Source organism: Taudactylus pleione, unplaced genomic scaffold, assembly GCF_031769625.1.
Source record: "Taudactylus pleione unplaced genomic scaffold, aTauple2 ptg001990l, whole genome shotgun sequence".
NCBI lineage: Eukaryota > Metazoa > Chordata > Amphibia > Anura > Myobatrachidae > Taudactylus > Taudactylus pleione.
In genome coordinates this window covers 7,742,455-7,757,500 of record NW_028286386.1, presented here as the reverse complement: position 1 = coordinate 7,757,500, position 15,046 = coordinate 7,742,455, and the positions used below count along the sequence as shown (strand labels likewise).

General features: G+C 44.1%; 1 protein-coding gene across 1 annotated transcript in view; it reads right to left on the bottom strand.

The window, feature by feature from the left end:
• KDM3B (lysine demethylase 3B) overlaps window positions 1-15,046 on the bottom strand; it is a 121,741-nt gene that overhangs the window by 99,541 nt on the left and 7,154 nt on the right. Inside the window, exons 3-5 of the mRNA XM_088465514.1 lie at window positions 7,796-7,909; window positions 7,592-7,700; window positions 318-442 (exon numbers count right to left, since the gene is read on the bottom strand). Of these exons, the coding sequence (XP_088321640.1) occupies window positions 318-442; window positions 7,592-7,700; window positions 7,796-7,909 (348 nt within the window). The remainder of the gene's footprint in view (window positions 1-317; window positions 443-7,591; window positions 7,701-7,795; window positions 7,910-15,046) is intronic.

Sequence of the window (15,046 nt, the reverse complement as noted above, 5' to 3'; positions counted from 1 at the left end):
AAATTGTTAAATTGAAGCAGTTAACATGTGACCTCTTATGATGGGAAATGTCAAGTAAAGTGTTTAAATTTATATCAGTACGAATGTGCATAAATCAAGCTACCCTATTTGTCTTAAGTATGAAAACGTCCACTTATTTGTAAAAATATATGATAGCTGCATTAGCACCTAATTCTTCTACAACCCCAGCTTGTTACTGGTCTTCGCGCTCAAATTTCCCTCCTTTCTGGAAAAAGTGTATTAAGGAAAAGATTTGCACATATAACGTTTGATTGTCGTTTTGCCCATGACATGAAAGCTACGAAAGTCATGCATACCTCAGTCATTGTAACGTTTATTATACGGGTAAGAGGGTCCTGATGGGTCACAACTCCACAAACCCATGTTGGATCCTCATCTGGTCTGAAAACCTTAACTTCTTGACCTTGAATACTGCAAATACCTAGAGAAATATTTAAAAAAAAAAAATAATGAAAACTTATATCTATATAATCTATGGAAAAAATATGAGAAAGGCAAGTTGAGAAAACAGACAATAATACTTCAAAATACGAGGGTTGTTCAAAAAGTAATGCCTAAATGCTCACAACTCAAATTTTATTTTAGATACAGAGTTGAAAATTTGCAGTAAAATACTTTGAAGTCTTCGTAACAGAATGACTATTCAAAAAATTCACCATTTGCCCTCAATCATTTTCTCCACCTCTCAACCCAAGCTGTGAATCCACTTTGGAAAAATTCCAGTGGTTGGTGTTTGACCCAGGAACGTATGGCGTTTTTAACAACCTCTGTGTCTTCAAAATGTTGACCCCAGAGACAGTATTTGAGAGGGCCAAACAGATGTAAGTCAGAAGGGGCCAAATCAGGACTGTATGGTGGATGTGGCATTATTGCCCACCCCATTTTGGCAATGTCCGCAGATGTTGCCATCGAAGTGTGAGGTCTGGCATTGTCATGGTGTAAGATGACATTTGACAGCGGAATTGTTGACCTTTTTTTGCGAATGGCTTCTTTCAGCTTCTTAAAGTGTAATAATGTATCGATCACTTGATTGATTGGTTTGGTTCCAAGTAATCGATGAGAATAACACCTCGGCAATCCCAGAAGAATGTGGCCATGACTTTGATACGGATCGCTGCGATTTAAACTTTTTTGGCCTAGGTGAACTTGGGTGTTTCCATTGCTTTGATTGGGCCTTTGTTTCTGGGTCATAAAGGAATACCCAGGTCTCATCTCCTGTAATGACATTTTCCAAAAACGTCTCAGGGTTGGCTTCAAAGTTGGTCAAAAGGTCATTGCACACTTCCACCCTCTGGGCCTTATGATCCTTGGTTAATTGCTTTGAAACCCATTTAGCACACACTTTACAATATCCCAAATCATTGATTAGTGTTTCTACAGTGCCATGGCTACATTCAAGTTCATCACTGATATCACACGACGTTCTTTCTGAATCATGGCATCGACTGTGTGTCGGTTCTCTGCTGTCACTGCAGTTGATGGCCTGCCACCACGAGGTTTGTCGCACACGGACGATTCTCCCGATTGAAAATGCTTCATCCACCTTCTGACATTGCTATAGTCAATCGTACGCTCACCATACACTTTTTCCAGTCTTCTGTGGATTTCTGTAGCACTGCAGCCTTCTTTTTCCAGAAATTGAATAACGGCTCTTTGTTTCATCTTGGATTCCATGGTATTTCTTGGACTACCTAAACAAAAATACATATATAGCTAGCAGACATATTAAACTACAAACTGACAAAGTTTCAAATAAATGTTGCATATTATTTCAGAGTTATGAGCATTTAGGCATTACTTTTTGGACAACGCTCGTATGTACATTTTAAACACAATTTCTAATCAATTCTTTCATTTAATTCCTTATTGGTAGCTGCTATGATAGGATTAATCCTCATACTTGCTGAAGACTACACAGGAAAAAAAAAAGTCTGCAAAAGAAGAAAATACAGTTACATCCTCCTTTCCTATGATGTTTTTTTTTTCCTGTCTAGGCAGTTCCTGACTAGGCTCTATTTCTTTCCTTCCTGGAGTAATTCCTGGCCAATAAGAATAATAAGCTGTTCCCAACTAAGGACTGTGGGAAGAATACGGAGCACCTGCTGGTGGAAACCCACACAAACATGAGGGGGAAATACAAACTCCACTCAGATAGGGCCATGTCACGTGCTCTTAGGCGGCCTTGCTAACCACTGTGCCACGCCAATAAACTAGACATTTCATACAGACAGTGGCATAAATTCTAATGACAGTCTAATTACTTCTCACCATGAAATGCAGGAGTTGGGTCAATAGAACAGAATATCAGCTGGTAAGAGCAGGGCTAATTCTGTTCAAATCAATCTGGGCCTAAACAACTGGAGACTTATAGATGGAACAAATCAACAGCTACTGCATTGCAAAGTTTCCCAAACTCCGCCATTACAGTCCAGGTTTTAAGGATATTCATGCTTGAGTCCAGATGGTTAAATCAAATTAACTGAGGTACTAATTAAGTCACCTGTGCTCAGCATGGATAGCCTTAAAACCTGGACTGTAATGGTGGAAACTGAGCTACTGTATTCACTGGAGTAGGGACAAAGTCAGACCCTAGGAAATGAGAATTAGGCGGTATTCCCATTAGGGAGACTAGAGATGCAAACTACTTTCAGAAGACCCACGAGCAGAAAGTTACAGGTGTTTATTTCAAGGCAGACATGAAAAAGTACAGAAGGTTACATGAAGATCTTAAATCTCTAGTATGTCAACAGCTTCGACAAGGCAAAGACAGAATACAAAGTATGTCCTGGTGGTCATAGATTCAGGGGACTTCATGACCTCCATAGTTTTAAAAACAGCTTATTTGGGTGTGGTATGATTTGCCGACACAGTTATGTCAACAGTTATCCAGTCGATGTGAAAATGTCGGCATGGTCAAATTGTCGAGAGTGGCCATGACTGCATTCATGTCTACATGGATAGATATGTCAACATGATGTACAGTTGACAAACAGTCCATGGCGGCCTAATGGCTCCAGAGTAGTCTTCTGGGTCCCGGTGGCCATGTGACAGTCACTTTCGGCATGGGACTCCCAATGCTAGAGTGTTCCGGTGAGAATTTCTTCCCTTATCCATAAACCACCCTCCCACAGCCTAGCCCTAACAGTCAGCATCCTTAGCATGTCGACATTTTACATGGTGATCTTTCCACTGTCAATATTGTAAACATACCGACATTCTAAGGATGTTGACATGCTGCCAGCCACAACCACAGGCTCGCAACAGCTTTCTGCACTAAGATTCGGTAGCAGTTACAAGGTCATCAGACTGCTAGGGATCCAGTTTTACCCATACCTAGACAAATGTCTAAAAAGATAGATCATGGCTGCAGGACCAGCAGCACACAGCATAGGTTATTATAACCCATCAAAATTATGGGTGGATTATCAATGGTAAGAAAAGTTAATCCAAACCACAAGGCAGTTCTTAGGTGTCATGGACTCAAAGCGAAAATCAGTGTAAACAACTTGAGGGTCGTAGCTTCTGGTACGACACCATTGGAAATATGTATGCCACACTCTGGTAGATCAGAGCAGAGGCTGGTTTACGCGCTCCGAGCATAGTCTGGACCACAGAGCTAGAGAATCCTTTGGACCTCAGTAGGGAGGTCTCAAGAGCCACGCCGTCAAAGACAGATGACCCAGGTCCCGGTAAAGGCAAGGGCTCTCAGACAACAGGTCAGAACGTTGAGGCAGCAGGAACGGTGTGTCGATGGAGAGACTCTGAATATCTGAGTACCAATGACACCTGGGTCAAGCTTGAGCCACTAGCAGGACAGTGCCTCCATTTTGCTTGAACGTCCGAAGAACTCGAGGAAGAAGGGAGACTGGAGGAAATAGGTACGCAAACTGAAAGGTCCACTTCACTGACAATGCGTCTATGAAGGTTGCCTCGGCATACCTTGTTCTGGACCCGTACACTGGCAATTTGTGATTGTGTCGGGAGGCCATGAAGTCTACCTCTGGTAGGCCCCATCTGTTCACTAGGAGTTGGAAAACCTCTGGGTGAAGAGACCATTCCCCAGGAATGGAGGTAGTGACAGCTGAGGAAGTCTGCTTCCCAATTGAGAACTCCCGGAATGAACACTGCAGAGATGGCCGGTAGGTGACCCTTGGCCCATGTCAGAATGCGTGACACTTCTGTCATAGCTGCCCGACTTAGAGTGCCTCCTTGATGGTTGATGTAAGCCACTGTTGTGACACTGTCACACTGTACCTGTACAGGTTTTCCTTGAAGTAGGTCCTGGGCCTGTATGAGGGCCCTGTAGACAGCTCGAAGTTCCAATATGTTGATCGGCAGGGTTAATTCGACCAATGTCCAACGGACCTGGAAGGAGTGTTGACCGTTCACTGCACCATAGCCCCAGAGACTGGCGTCCGTTGTTAGGAGTACCCATTCCGGGTTCCAAAAGGAGCGGCCCTTGGTTAGATGAGATTTCTGTAGCCACCAAGATAGGGACAGATGAACCTCTGGAGAGAGCACCATCGTCTGAGCTCTGATCCGATGGGGCAACCCGTTCCACCTGGAGAGGATTAGCTTTTGCAGAGGCCTGGAGTGGAACTGAGCATACTCCACCATGTTGAAGGTGGATACCACGGAGCCGAGAACCTGCATTGCAGAGTGGACTAAGACTCGGCGACTGTGGAGGAATCTGCGCACATGTAGTTGAAGTGTGGAGATCTTGTACGATGTCAGAAATTTTTTTTTGATTCGGAGAATCTAGGAGGGCTCTCAGATGAACCAGTCTTTGTGAAGGATTCCGGGAGGACTTTTTCCAGTTAATTAACCATCCGTGCTTTTGAAGGAAAGCGATGGTTAGCTGCAGAAGGCGTTGAAGCACCTGCAGGGATCCTGCTAAGAGCAGGAGGTCGTCCAGATATGATAGCAGTCGGACACTCTGACCACACAGGTGGGCCACCATTATAGCCATAATTTTGGTAAATACCCATGGAGCTGTGGATAGTCCAAAGAGCAGAGCCTGAAATTGGAAGTGTTGCTGTAGTATAGCAAACTGGAGATATCACTGATGAGAGGGTGCTATAGGTGTACATGTAGGGAAGCGGTAAGCTTCCTGAATATCCAGAGATACCATAAAGTCCCCAGGCTCCATAGCTAGGATGATAGAGCGTAGAGTTTCCATCGTGAACCTGGGTACCCTGAGGAATTTGTTCAGGGATTTGAGATTGAGGATAGGCCGATGAACCAGAATAAAAAAAAAAGGAATAATAACCGGTCCCTTGCTGAGATAGTGGGACTGGCACAATTAGCCCTGCTTGCAGCAAGGACTGTATGGCTTTCTATATTTGCAAGGCCTTGTTTGGGTCTGAAAGAAGGCCTGTACAGAAAAATTGGTGGGGTGGCCGTCTTATAAATCAGAGGGCGGACCGATGAGAGACCACTTCTCTTACCCAAGTGTCTGTGGTGGTGGTTTGACAGCAGCACTGGGCAAACTGAAGAAGTCTGCCTCCTACTCTGGGGTCCCCCAGGGGGAGGCCCATCCAGTAAAGCTGAGGGCTTGTCCTCGGATTTTGAAGCAGGGTGTCTGGTGGTCCAGGCCTGCTTGGTCCTAGGCTTGGCAGACTGCCTAGGAAAGGACTGACCTTTAGGCTTTCCTTGAGGACGAAAGGATCTAAAAGATGTAGACTGAGGATTTGTAGGAGCAGACGCTGAAGGAAGAAATTCAGTTTTTTATGCCGCCAATGTGGTTACAATCTTGTCAAGGTCTGGGCCAAACAAGATTTCCCTGTTGTAGGGAAATACTTCTAAGCCCTTCTTAGAATCCGCATCAACCTTCTATGAGCGCAGCCACAGGGTACGACGGGCAGACACCGCCATAGCTGAAACTCTAGAAGTTAGGAGACTGGCATCCAATGTCGCTTCTCCAATATAGGAAGCTGCATCACGTATGTGAGCTATTAAAGACATCTGATCCCTAGATGCATAGGAGGGAAAAGAGTCTTCAAGTACGTCAGCCCAGCTCTCTATTGCTTAGCCACTCATGCAATAGCCATGGTCGGACGAGCAACAGCCCCCGAAAGAGTACATCGATTTAAGGCAAGATTCAACCTTTCTATCCATAGGGTCCTTCAGAACGGATACTGTAGGGATAGGCAATCTAGCGCTCTTAATTAATCATGTAACATGGGAATCCACCGCAGGGGGAGTCTCCCATTTTGAACAGGTGGTCAGACATTTTTGGGGCCGAAACCTCTTACCAGGAGTCTGCCAGGCTACTGCCATGTGTTCAGCTATTTGAGCCGATAGAGGGAATTCTGCTGAAACCACTTTCTGTCTTTTAAACAGTGGGTGCTTTGATTTAGGCGCTGGTTCGTCATCACAGCAACATTGCCTGGAACTGGCATGTAAATGGCCTCAATATAATTACCACGTCCAAGAATTAACAAATCAATATTAACCTGGGTATATGACCATAACATGCAGGCATGATGAATCAACCTAAAGGAAATTTGGTACCTGTCTAATTTGGCCACTCGTGTGTAATCTGATCTCTCAACACTTGCACTAAGTGCCAGATTCAGCCATATAAACAGTATTACTCAGCATTGGTGCTCACTTGGTCATATCTCTTACTCAGTGTCTTTCATCAGTGTGTTTGAAAGCCAGTTATCAAGTAAATTAGTGATGACAAACACTTCTGGTTAACAATGAAAGTGGTAACCGCTGAAATAGCTGAGGCTTTCCTAAATAGAAACAGACACTTATGCATAATTGTATGAATGATACAATTACACGCTCTTTAATCCTATTTTGCAACAATACTAGAAGCAATCCTGAGCCATAGCATACTTTTAAAAACATGCACAAAAAACTATGGTTAATGGCATACAATAATCCTAAAACTCTGTGGTAGTTTTAACATTAAATAAACCCTTTAAACTGAGATAAATCCACATGGAATGATAAGAGTTTTAGCTAAGCTGCACAGGCAAATTGCACTCGCATTTGGTTGCATACGGGTCAAAATCTTATAAAAAGAAATTTAACATAGGGCTCTCTGTAAGCCCACTCAGACATCTCACTGTGCGCCTGGTGGCAGTACATGTGGCCATATTAAGTACGGTGGACTCAGGCTGATGCGTTAGGAGATTAATTTAGCACTTTAAAGTAAAACTAAAATTAATAAAATGTTATGATTTGTAAAGAAACATTCAATTAAATTGTTACCAAGATTGTAAGAGCTTGAACATTGATGCACTGTGTAACAAAAAGAAAAACAGAAAAGTATATGTACCAAAAATAAGGGGAATAAGCAGGAAACTACCGGGACATGTTCTGTTGGCTTCTGCGGTTTAACTACAGCAGGCTGATTCTGCTCACAGCCTATGTGATGTGCAATAAAATTTGAAACGTGAACTGCCAACATCTTGCACGGAATTTAGTCTTACCATAAATGTATTGAAATGTAGTAGATCTAGATTCAAAACGTAACACAAAATACCTATAACTTCACAAAATGCAAAATTGTGTCATTATACAAAAGTGGCACAAACAAGTGCTTATTGAACTGTACCTCTCAAAATGATCTCTTGAATTTTTCTTGAATTAATCACATCTGTTACAGCATCCCGCAATAATGGCTGTTCTTTTAAAACCAGTTTATGGCTGTCTACTCCCATCTGCTGTAAGTGGGAAAAAAGGTTAATGTCTTTGCAATAGAAAACTAAGATAACAGTTTAGGTGAGTATTGTTTTCATCACAATTATTAATACGATACCTGGTAAAGACGAAGAGTGCTGGCATCTGGCAGGAAATGCAAAATTTCTTCCAAAAGGAACTCTATAGGGACCAGTGTTCCCAGACCCAACTTATCCACCAGAGATGTGAAGGTCTGTAAACCAAGAAAATTAATTTATCAGCAGGGCTTAAATATTTAGCTTTGCATTAAATTGTGAGAAAGTAAAGTTAAATAGGAAAGTCTCACATACTGACTAACAGTCCTGAGATCCTCTCTTGTTTAAACGGTCGTTATTTGAAGCCCTCCCATTAACCACTTGTCTGGCACGGTCGCAATTTTCTGACCACACCAGGCAATGCATTAACTGATCTGGTCACAATAATTCGACCAGTCAGATAAACAGCGTGGGCGTCTGTCCCTCTGCTTGCCTGCACCCTCCCCCAGTGTCTGGTGTGCTGCTGATCGGGCAGTACATCAGGACCCCTCTCCCAGCCACTGGCAAAAACTAAATGAACTCCCCCTCAACCCCTAAAGTGTACTTGGTGCCTGAAGCCACTTTGAAAAGGAAAGTCGCGATGTTTCAATGTTTTTTTTTTTAATGAAATAATTTTGGATAAGTTTAAATAAATGTTGTTCACCTAATTCACTAAAAAAAAAAAAACCTATGATTTCTGAGCAGTTTGTAGAAAAAATAAATTGTCAGTTCAGTGGTTATGAGACACTCATTCATCAGAGTAGGCCTCAACAGCACTGTTAGCCGTTTAAAAAGCACGTGCCTTAGTAAAGAAGAGAACCTCCTATAGGCCTGTCCTTCAGAGTGGGACCCACCTAATCGGGAGACTTAAGGAAGCTCAAGTCAATTTCTTATTTAACCTAATTATATAGAAAACATTTTTTTGGGCAGAAATTCTCTTTTAAAGATTTATAATACTCACTAAATGTTTTTGGGAGTCCAACTAAACTTCTTTTTACAATGATCTCTATGTGTGCTGTTAACCATGAATTTACTTATTGCATACATATCAATAAAATGTGCCTACATTTCTGTAATAGGACACAAAATAAAATGTGGAAGCCTAAAAGCAAAGAATTTTATTCTAAATACAATATGTCCTTAATAAGGACTACCCAATCTGTGAAATACAAAACATAGTAGTTGTGAAGAGAGTAAAGAAAGTTCATTATGTGCAAAGAAGTGAAAATTTCTAAAATACCAGTTTCCAAAACCCTATTCATTATGTTTCTGTACTTTATTGGCAGGCATAACATAAAAGGCTAACATCAAAAGGAAAAATAATACTATAAAATGATTACATACTATTATACTGCAGAAACGCCCGGTTCCCTTTTTCACAATAATTTAAATAATGTCTAATTATAGTGTGGCTGCTTAAATGTTCATCTGCATATATAGATCAGTGCTTCACAAATACTGGCCGCCAGGTTACCGAAGATTTCTGACCTGACGACTGGAGCAGAGCAGCCCCTGCGGAGCGTGTCGTGGCTTTAGACTCTGGACACAGCTATAGTGCATATTTTTGCCCCAAAACTACAGCTGGGACGTTGAGTGGTGTAGCATCTTTTTTGCGTCTTTCAGGCAAATGTGATTCAATGCGATGCAACAAAACAGCTTCACGAGACTGCATTGATTAATTTGATATTTGGATATCTGTGTCTGCACAACAAAACTTGGGAGTGAAAAAACAGGATTTTGGTACTTACCGATAAATCCCTTTCTCCGATTCCACAGGGGACACTGGAGTTCAAGACAGTGGGGTATAGACGGTGGTAGAGTAGAGCCTGGCACCTTAAATAATTTAGAAGTGTGACTGGCTCCTCCCCCTCTATGCCCCATCAGCCCCAGTTTAAGAACTGAGCCCGAGAAGAGACGGAGGACAACAGGAAAACGAGGAGAAGGAGAAGACCACAGAACGGAACAAGACCGACTGAAGGAGAACAGAGGAAACCACTGCAGGGAATCATGCAGTCACACAACCATAGAAGGAACGAAACAACTGGCAGGTATGCAGCGCTGGGCGGGCGTCCAGTGTCCCCTGTGGAATCGGAGAAAGGGATTTATCGGTAAGTACCAAAATCCTGTTTTCTCCTTCATCCACTAGGGGACACTGGAGTTCAAGACAGTGGGGACGTCCCAAAGCCAACCTCCTGGGTGGGAAGCGCTGAGAACATGCCAACCCTTTGGCCAACCGAACAGGGACCGCCAAGAACCAGAGGTTCAACGGAAAGGCAAGAGCTGAGGATCAAATGTCGTGTGCCAGGAGACAATCAGAACTCCCTGCGGAACAGACACAGAAATACCACAACTTACAGCATAAATAGAATGGAATAAGCGGCTAGCGAGAAAACACCCTCAGGTGAGAAGCATCCTAACGCTGTAAGCTCAGCTGAAAACAGACCAAGCCGGACTGTTGGGAGCAGAGAACTCCAACCCGAATCCATATGAGAAGGGCAGTAACCCGAGAACAAAACTCGAGAAAACCGTACCAGATTCAGAAACAGAAAGCTGCAACAGTCGCAGATAGCAGAATACCAGCACTGTTGGACATAGTCATAAAGATACAAGTAGAACGATACCAATCTACAGAAACAGAGCTGATCCTGTCCACAGACTCCTAACAGAGTATGCAGAGAGGTAAAAGACAAGGCCGAACAGTCACCATAAACCATTCTGGAAGTCCAACAACTACAAAGTTGTAAACCAGCGGAAGGGAGAGACCATAGAAGACTCCAACGAGTGGAGATCACACTGGGAATGAGGCCGAGGCAGCTTGAGAGGATTGAGATTACAATACCTGTCAGAGGGTCAGACAGCAGAACAACCCATTCTGAAAACAGAGTAGAAAACAGCGACTGAACACCTGCAGTCGAAAAGCAAATCACAGCCACAAACTTCAAAACAACAGACAACTTCCAACATGATGGAAGTGCGTAGGCAGTACCAACCGCTGGCCTGAACATAGGGTGAACAACCAGGATACCCTAGTAGTTATAGAGCACGGATGCAACAGCCACGCAGGAAGCTACCAATATAGGGAAGCATTCCATACCACAAGGCTAGAGCACTAGGACAACCCTGAAGGTACCAGTCAGGTACCCGTCAATGTGATGAAAACATCCACAGAGACTGAACAGGAAATCCACCAGGCCCCCTGCGTAGGACATATTGACTGTCACACTTTAATGTAAAGATGTGCACTAGACCCTCAAAGCGCTTCAGTCCATAATCCCAACAGATCTAGTAGAAGAGTGTCACTAATCTCAATGTTGAAACTATGCACCAGGGAAGCTCTAAAGTGTAGAGCCAACTGATTAAAAAAGCAGATGGCTGCTAGGACCGCAGCTAGGGTGCATAAGGGAGAAAGCGGCTATGCAATGACAGGTTGAGCATTAGTGGGGTAAGCCCGCTTACCTGTGAGCGGCCAAAAGCCCTCTGGACGCTATGTAGAATGTCACTGACCTCTTTCATCTCACAGCAACCTGCCCCGTCAGGTATAGGGAATAGCTTCAGTGGGCTAAGACCCAATGCTCTACAGCACGGACTTCAGTCTGGAGATGTTGCAGTAGAAAACACTGTATAAACTAGCAAAATGTTAGTGGAGGCAGGAAGGTCGTTCAACAGGACTCTATACCTGAGCTTGTTATATTAGGGATGTGTATCCATATAGACATTATACCTATACCACAAAACGGTCTACTAGTTTAAGTATCAGTACATTAACACTTATAATGGAGAAGTGTGTATTACGCCCATCAATCTAATAAAATCCAGGCCTGACCCTGCCTATATCGGCGGGGGCCCTAGGCCTTCATGTAATTTAACAAATGAATCCCTGATTACAGAATAGAACCTGGATTCTCTATGTACAGATAGAATGTACCTAGGGGCCCTTTAGAGACTCATGTTATTGAGATATGTGACAAGACAATAATATGGAGTACCGGAATCTATACTGAGAAGGGTACCTGTACATAGACAGAGTGCATTAGTTATCCCAAGAAAGGAAGGGACATATCTGTAGTGATAACCAATAGGGTTAAAAACCAGGTTTTGCCAATTATTAGAAATTATGCATACAAGTAATGGGAATATATCAGTATATATACACCCGTACATATAGATAAACATAGTTGCATAAGAAGGCCATCTCTTTGAAAGAAAGAGTAGTGCCAACATAGCAAGTTAACTTGTCAGACTCCGGCATCGGGAGATCAGCATGCTATATTTATATATATGTCCTGCTATATCCTGCATTCTCAGTGTCTTATAAGTTTGCTACCAAGTGCAAAGTTAAAATAATCATAGATCACCCTAAAGGGGGGCGCCATAGATAGGGACTAACAAGAAGGAACTATAACCCCAGAAGGATGGAAGTACATATCTTTATATACAAGAAGGCCCCAGTAATGTATAGGGTTCATAATATAAGCAATGTCTATCACTATGTAAGCTGCAGAACATGACTCTAGTCTACAGAGCCACCATTTAATATATATATATATATATATATATATATATATATATATATATATATACATATATATATATACACATACATATATACACACACACAGATAAGCTGACAGCTTTGGTAATCGCAGGCGGCTTCCCATCCGTGGATATATAGGTACGTACACACACCCACATACAAATCCTTAGGGAGAGATGGTGTAAAGCGGAGTTAATGTACCAACTACTGGATGAGGAGAGTCCAGACTTCAATTGCAGAATCCTTCTTTTAAATAAGCTAAGTACCAGACATAAAACTGATAACAGATCCTACCTCTGCCTTATAAGGATAAGAAGCGATATATATATCTCCACATATGCATACCTACATAGTAGTACATAGATTAGTAGGTGCGATAATATTTAAAATTAGAACATGAGCAATACACGTATATGTTCTATAGCAGGGCTTAGTATAAATACATGTGGCTTACCTCAACGCAGGGAGACTGCTCAAGTGTTGCGTGTAGCCATCAGCCTGCTACGGTGTAATGGGCAGGATATTTTATCAGTGTGCTGTTCCAGACTGGTATCGAACCTGGGACCCTTCTGTTACTGGAGTGCTCGCCTTAATCAGTTGAGCTATATATGTGTGCAGAAGAGTAACAATCCACAAACTTAAGGGATTACTGTCCCCAAAAAGTGAGCTGTATTCTAACAGAGCCTCCCCAACATATTAAAAGGGAGACCTGTTCCTTGGGAAAAACCACAGCGCAATCCCCCAATCTAAACAGGGGATAAAGGCCTGCTGTTGTTATTAACACAGCTAAAGAAGTGGCCGTCCCGGCCTCTAATGCTGGGCCACAGGGATGGTAAGCCCAATATGGGATTCTCGTTCCTGAGAATGGATGATTCGGGAGGACCTGACCCAAGGCCTGCCCCCTCAGCCAACGCTGGGTTGAGACCCAACCCAATGGAGAGTTCTCCTCACCCACAGATATCGTTTCAATATTTTTGTATATGTGCTGCCAAAGCGTGCACTGGAACATTGTCAACCTTGCACAGTGTGCTAATTAACCTCTCTGGAATAAGGCTTGTCCATAGACCACCCGATTAGCAGAGTAGAAAAAAGGTATACACTATATATATCTATCTATCTATATATATATATCTATATATCTATACATATACATACACACACACACACACACATATATATATATACATACATCCCTATATGGGATTACATATACATCTACATACACACACACACACAACACGTACATTGTAGGCGCTGGGACACGGGGAGCGATCTGCAGAAGTGACAGAGATGACTCTTACACTGCGCTAGGGTAAAGTTATACCGCGCTGTGTGCGCAAAATGTCCATGCTAGCCTGGAGGAGTCCCGGCTAACATAAGCTGTCCCCTCAACAGAACCGCATAAAGCGGAGTCATAGTGCACCTGCTAAGCGCAAGTTTGAGGGAGGGGCAGCAAAAGGCTAGACATATCCATCAGAGCAGCAGGTGTTAGGGCAATGAGCTATACTGCTGTGGAGGGCGCCGAAGCGGCTTAAACACAAGAGTCCCGAAGTAGCTAGCGCCGGAGCTTATACATTAAAGCACCGCCTCAGCAGACTAACAGCTACGCTGTTATAAAACACACACAAGCACAGGGAGAATATACAAACTCCACACAGGGCCATAGTGGGAAACAAACCCATGACCTCAGTGCTGTGAGGCGGCAATGCTAACCATTATACAGTCTGTGCTGCCCTGTTAAATATATACAGGCTGCCTCAGTGCGACTGGCGCTGTACCTACAGTGAGAGCTACAGCGCTTTTCGTAAGTGATAGCGCAGTCAGCCGTCTGTCACTTACCTGACCTACAGTTAACGGAGCTTCAATACACATCTCCCCCTTGTGGGGGGAGGGGCAGGAGACCCGGACTCAGCCGGCGGCGGGACCCTTTTCTTCCCCGAGCAGGAGTGAGTCAGTGCTGTGCTACACAACGGACCCTCTTAATAAAAGGGGGAGTTGTTTATATTGTAAGCTGTCCCCTCTCCTTAAGAGGGAAGCGCGCTCCCTTGCCGGCGCTGGTCCGCGCTGCATACTCTTAAAAGAACACCTCTCCTGCTAAGCAGGAGAGGAGAGCCTCAGCTGATGTCCACTGCTCCAGTGAAATGACTCAGTGCTGTGCTTGCCGGCTATTACTGCTGCGGAGCAATAAGGGGGAGAACCCTTACAAATGGCGCCGCTGTTGCAGGACGCGCCATAAGTGTTTGTTTAGGGCGGGTCTCGACGCCGGGTCCGTGCGCTGATTAAGACAGCGGGACTTAGTAGCCACAGCAGCCCGCCATGTGTGAGGAGGGCAAGCGCGATCGGCGCTGCTAACGAGCTCTCCTATGCAGCAGCGCCGACAGCCGCGTGGTGCCCACAGCGCGGCAGTGAGGAGGAAACCCGACTAAAATAGGCGCCGCTAGATTGCATGACGCGCCTCCAGCAGCCCCAGCGACGACCGGGGCTGTAATTTGCGCCCTCGCTGGTGACCCCCTTGTATCCGAAGTCGGGGAGAGGGTGGTGCGGGGCAGGGGAAAGTCGGGCCCTCCTAACAGTGACAGTGTCACTGAGCCCAGCTATACTTCCACTGCTCCTGCTAATCAGGAGCAGTGGTCATACTTACAGCTGTTGCGGCCGGGAAGCTGGGCTGAGGGGGCGGAGAGGAACCCGGACACATGCCAGTGTCAGCAGTGGCGGGTCTTCTCGGGGTCCGATGACTCCTTTGTGTGTGACCCCTCCTCAGGGTCACCGGACACAGGCTGCA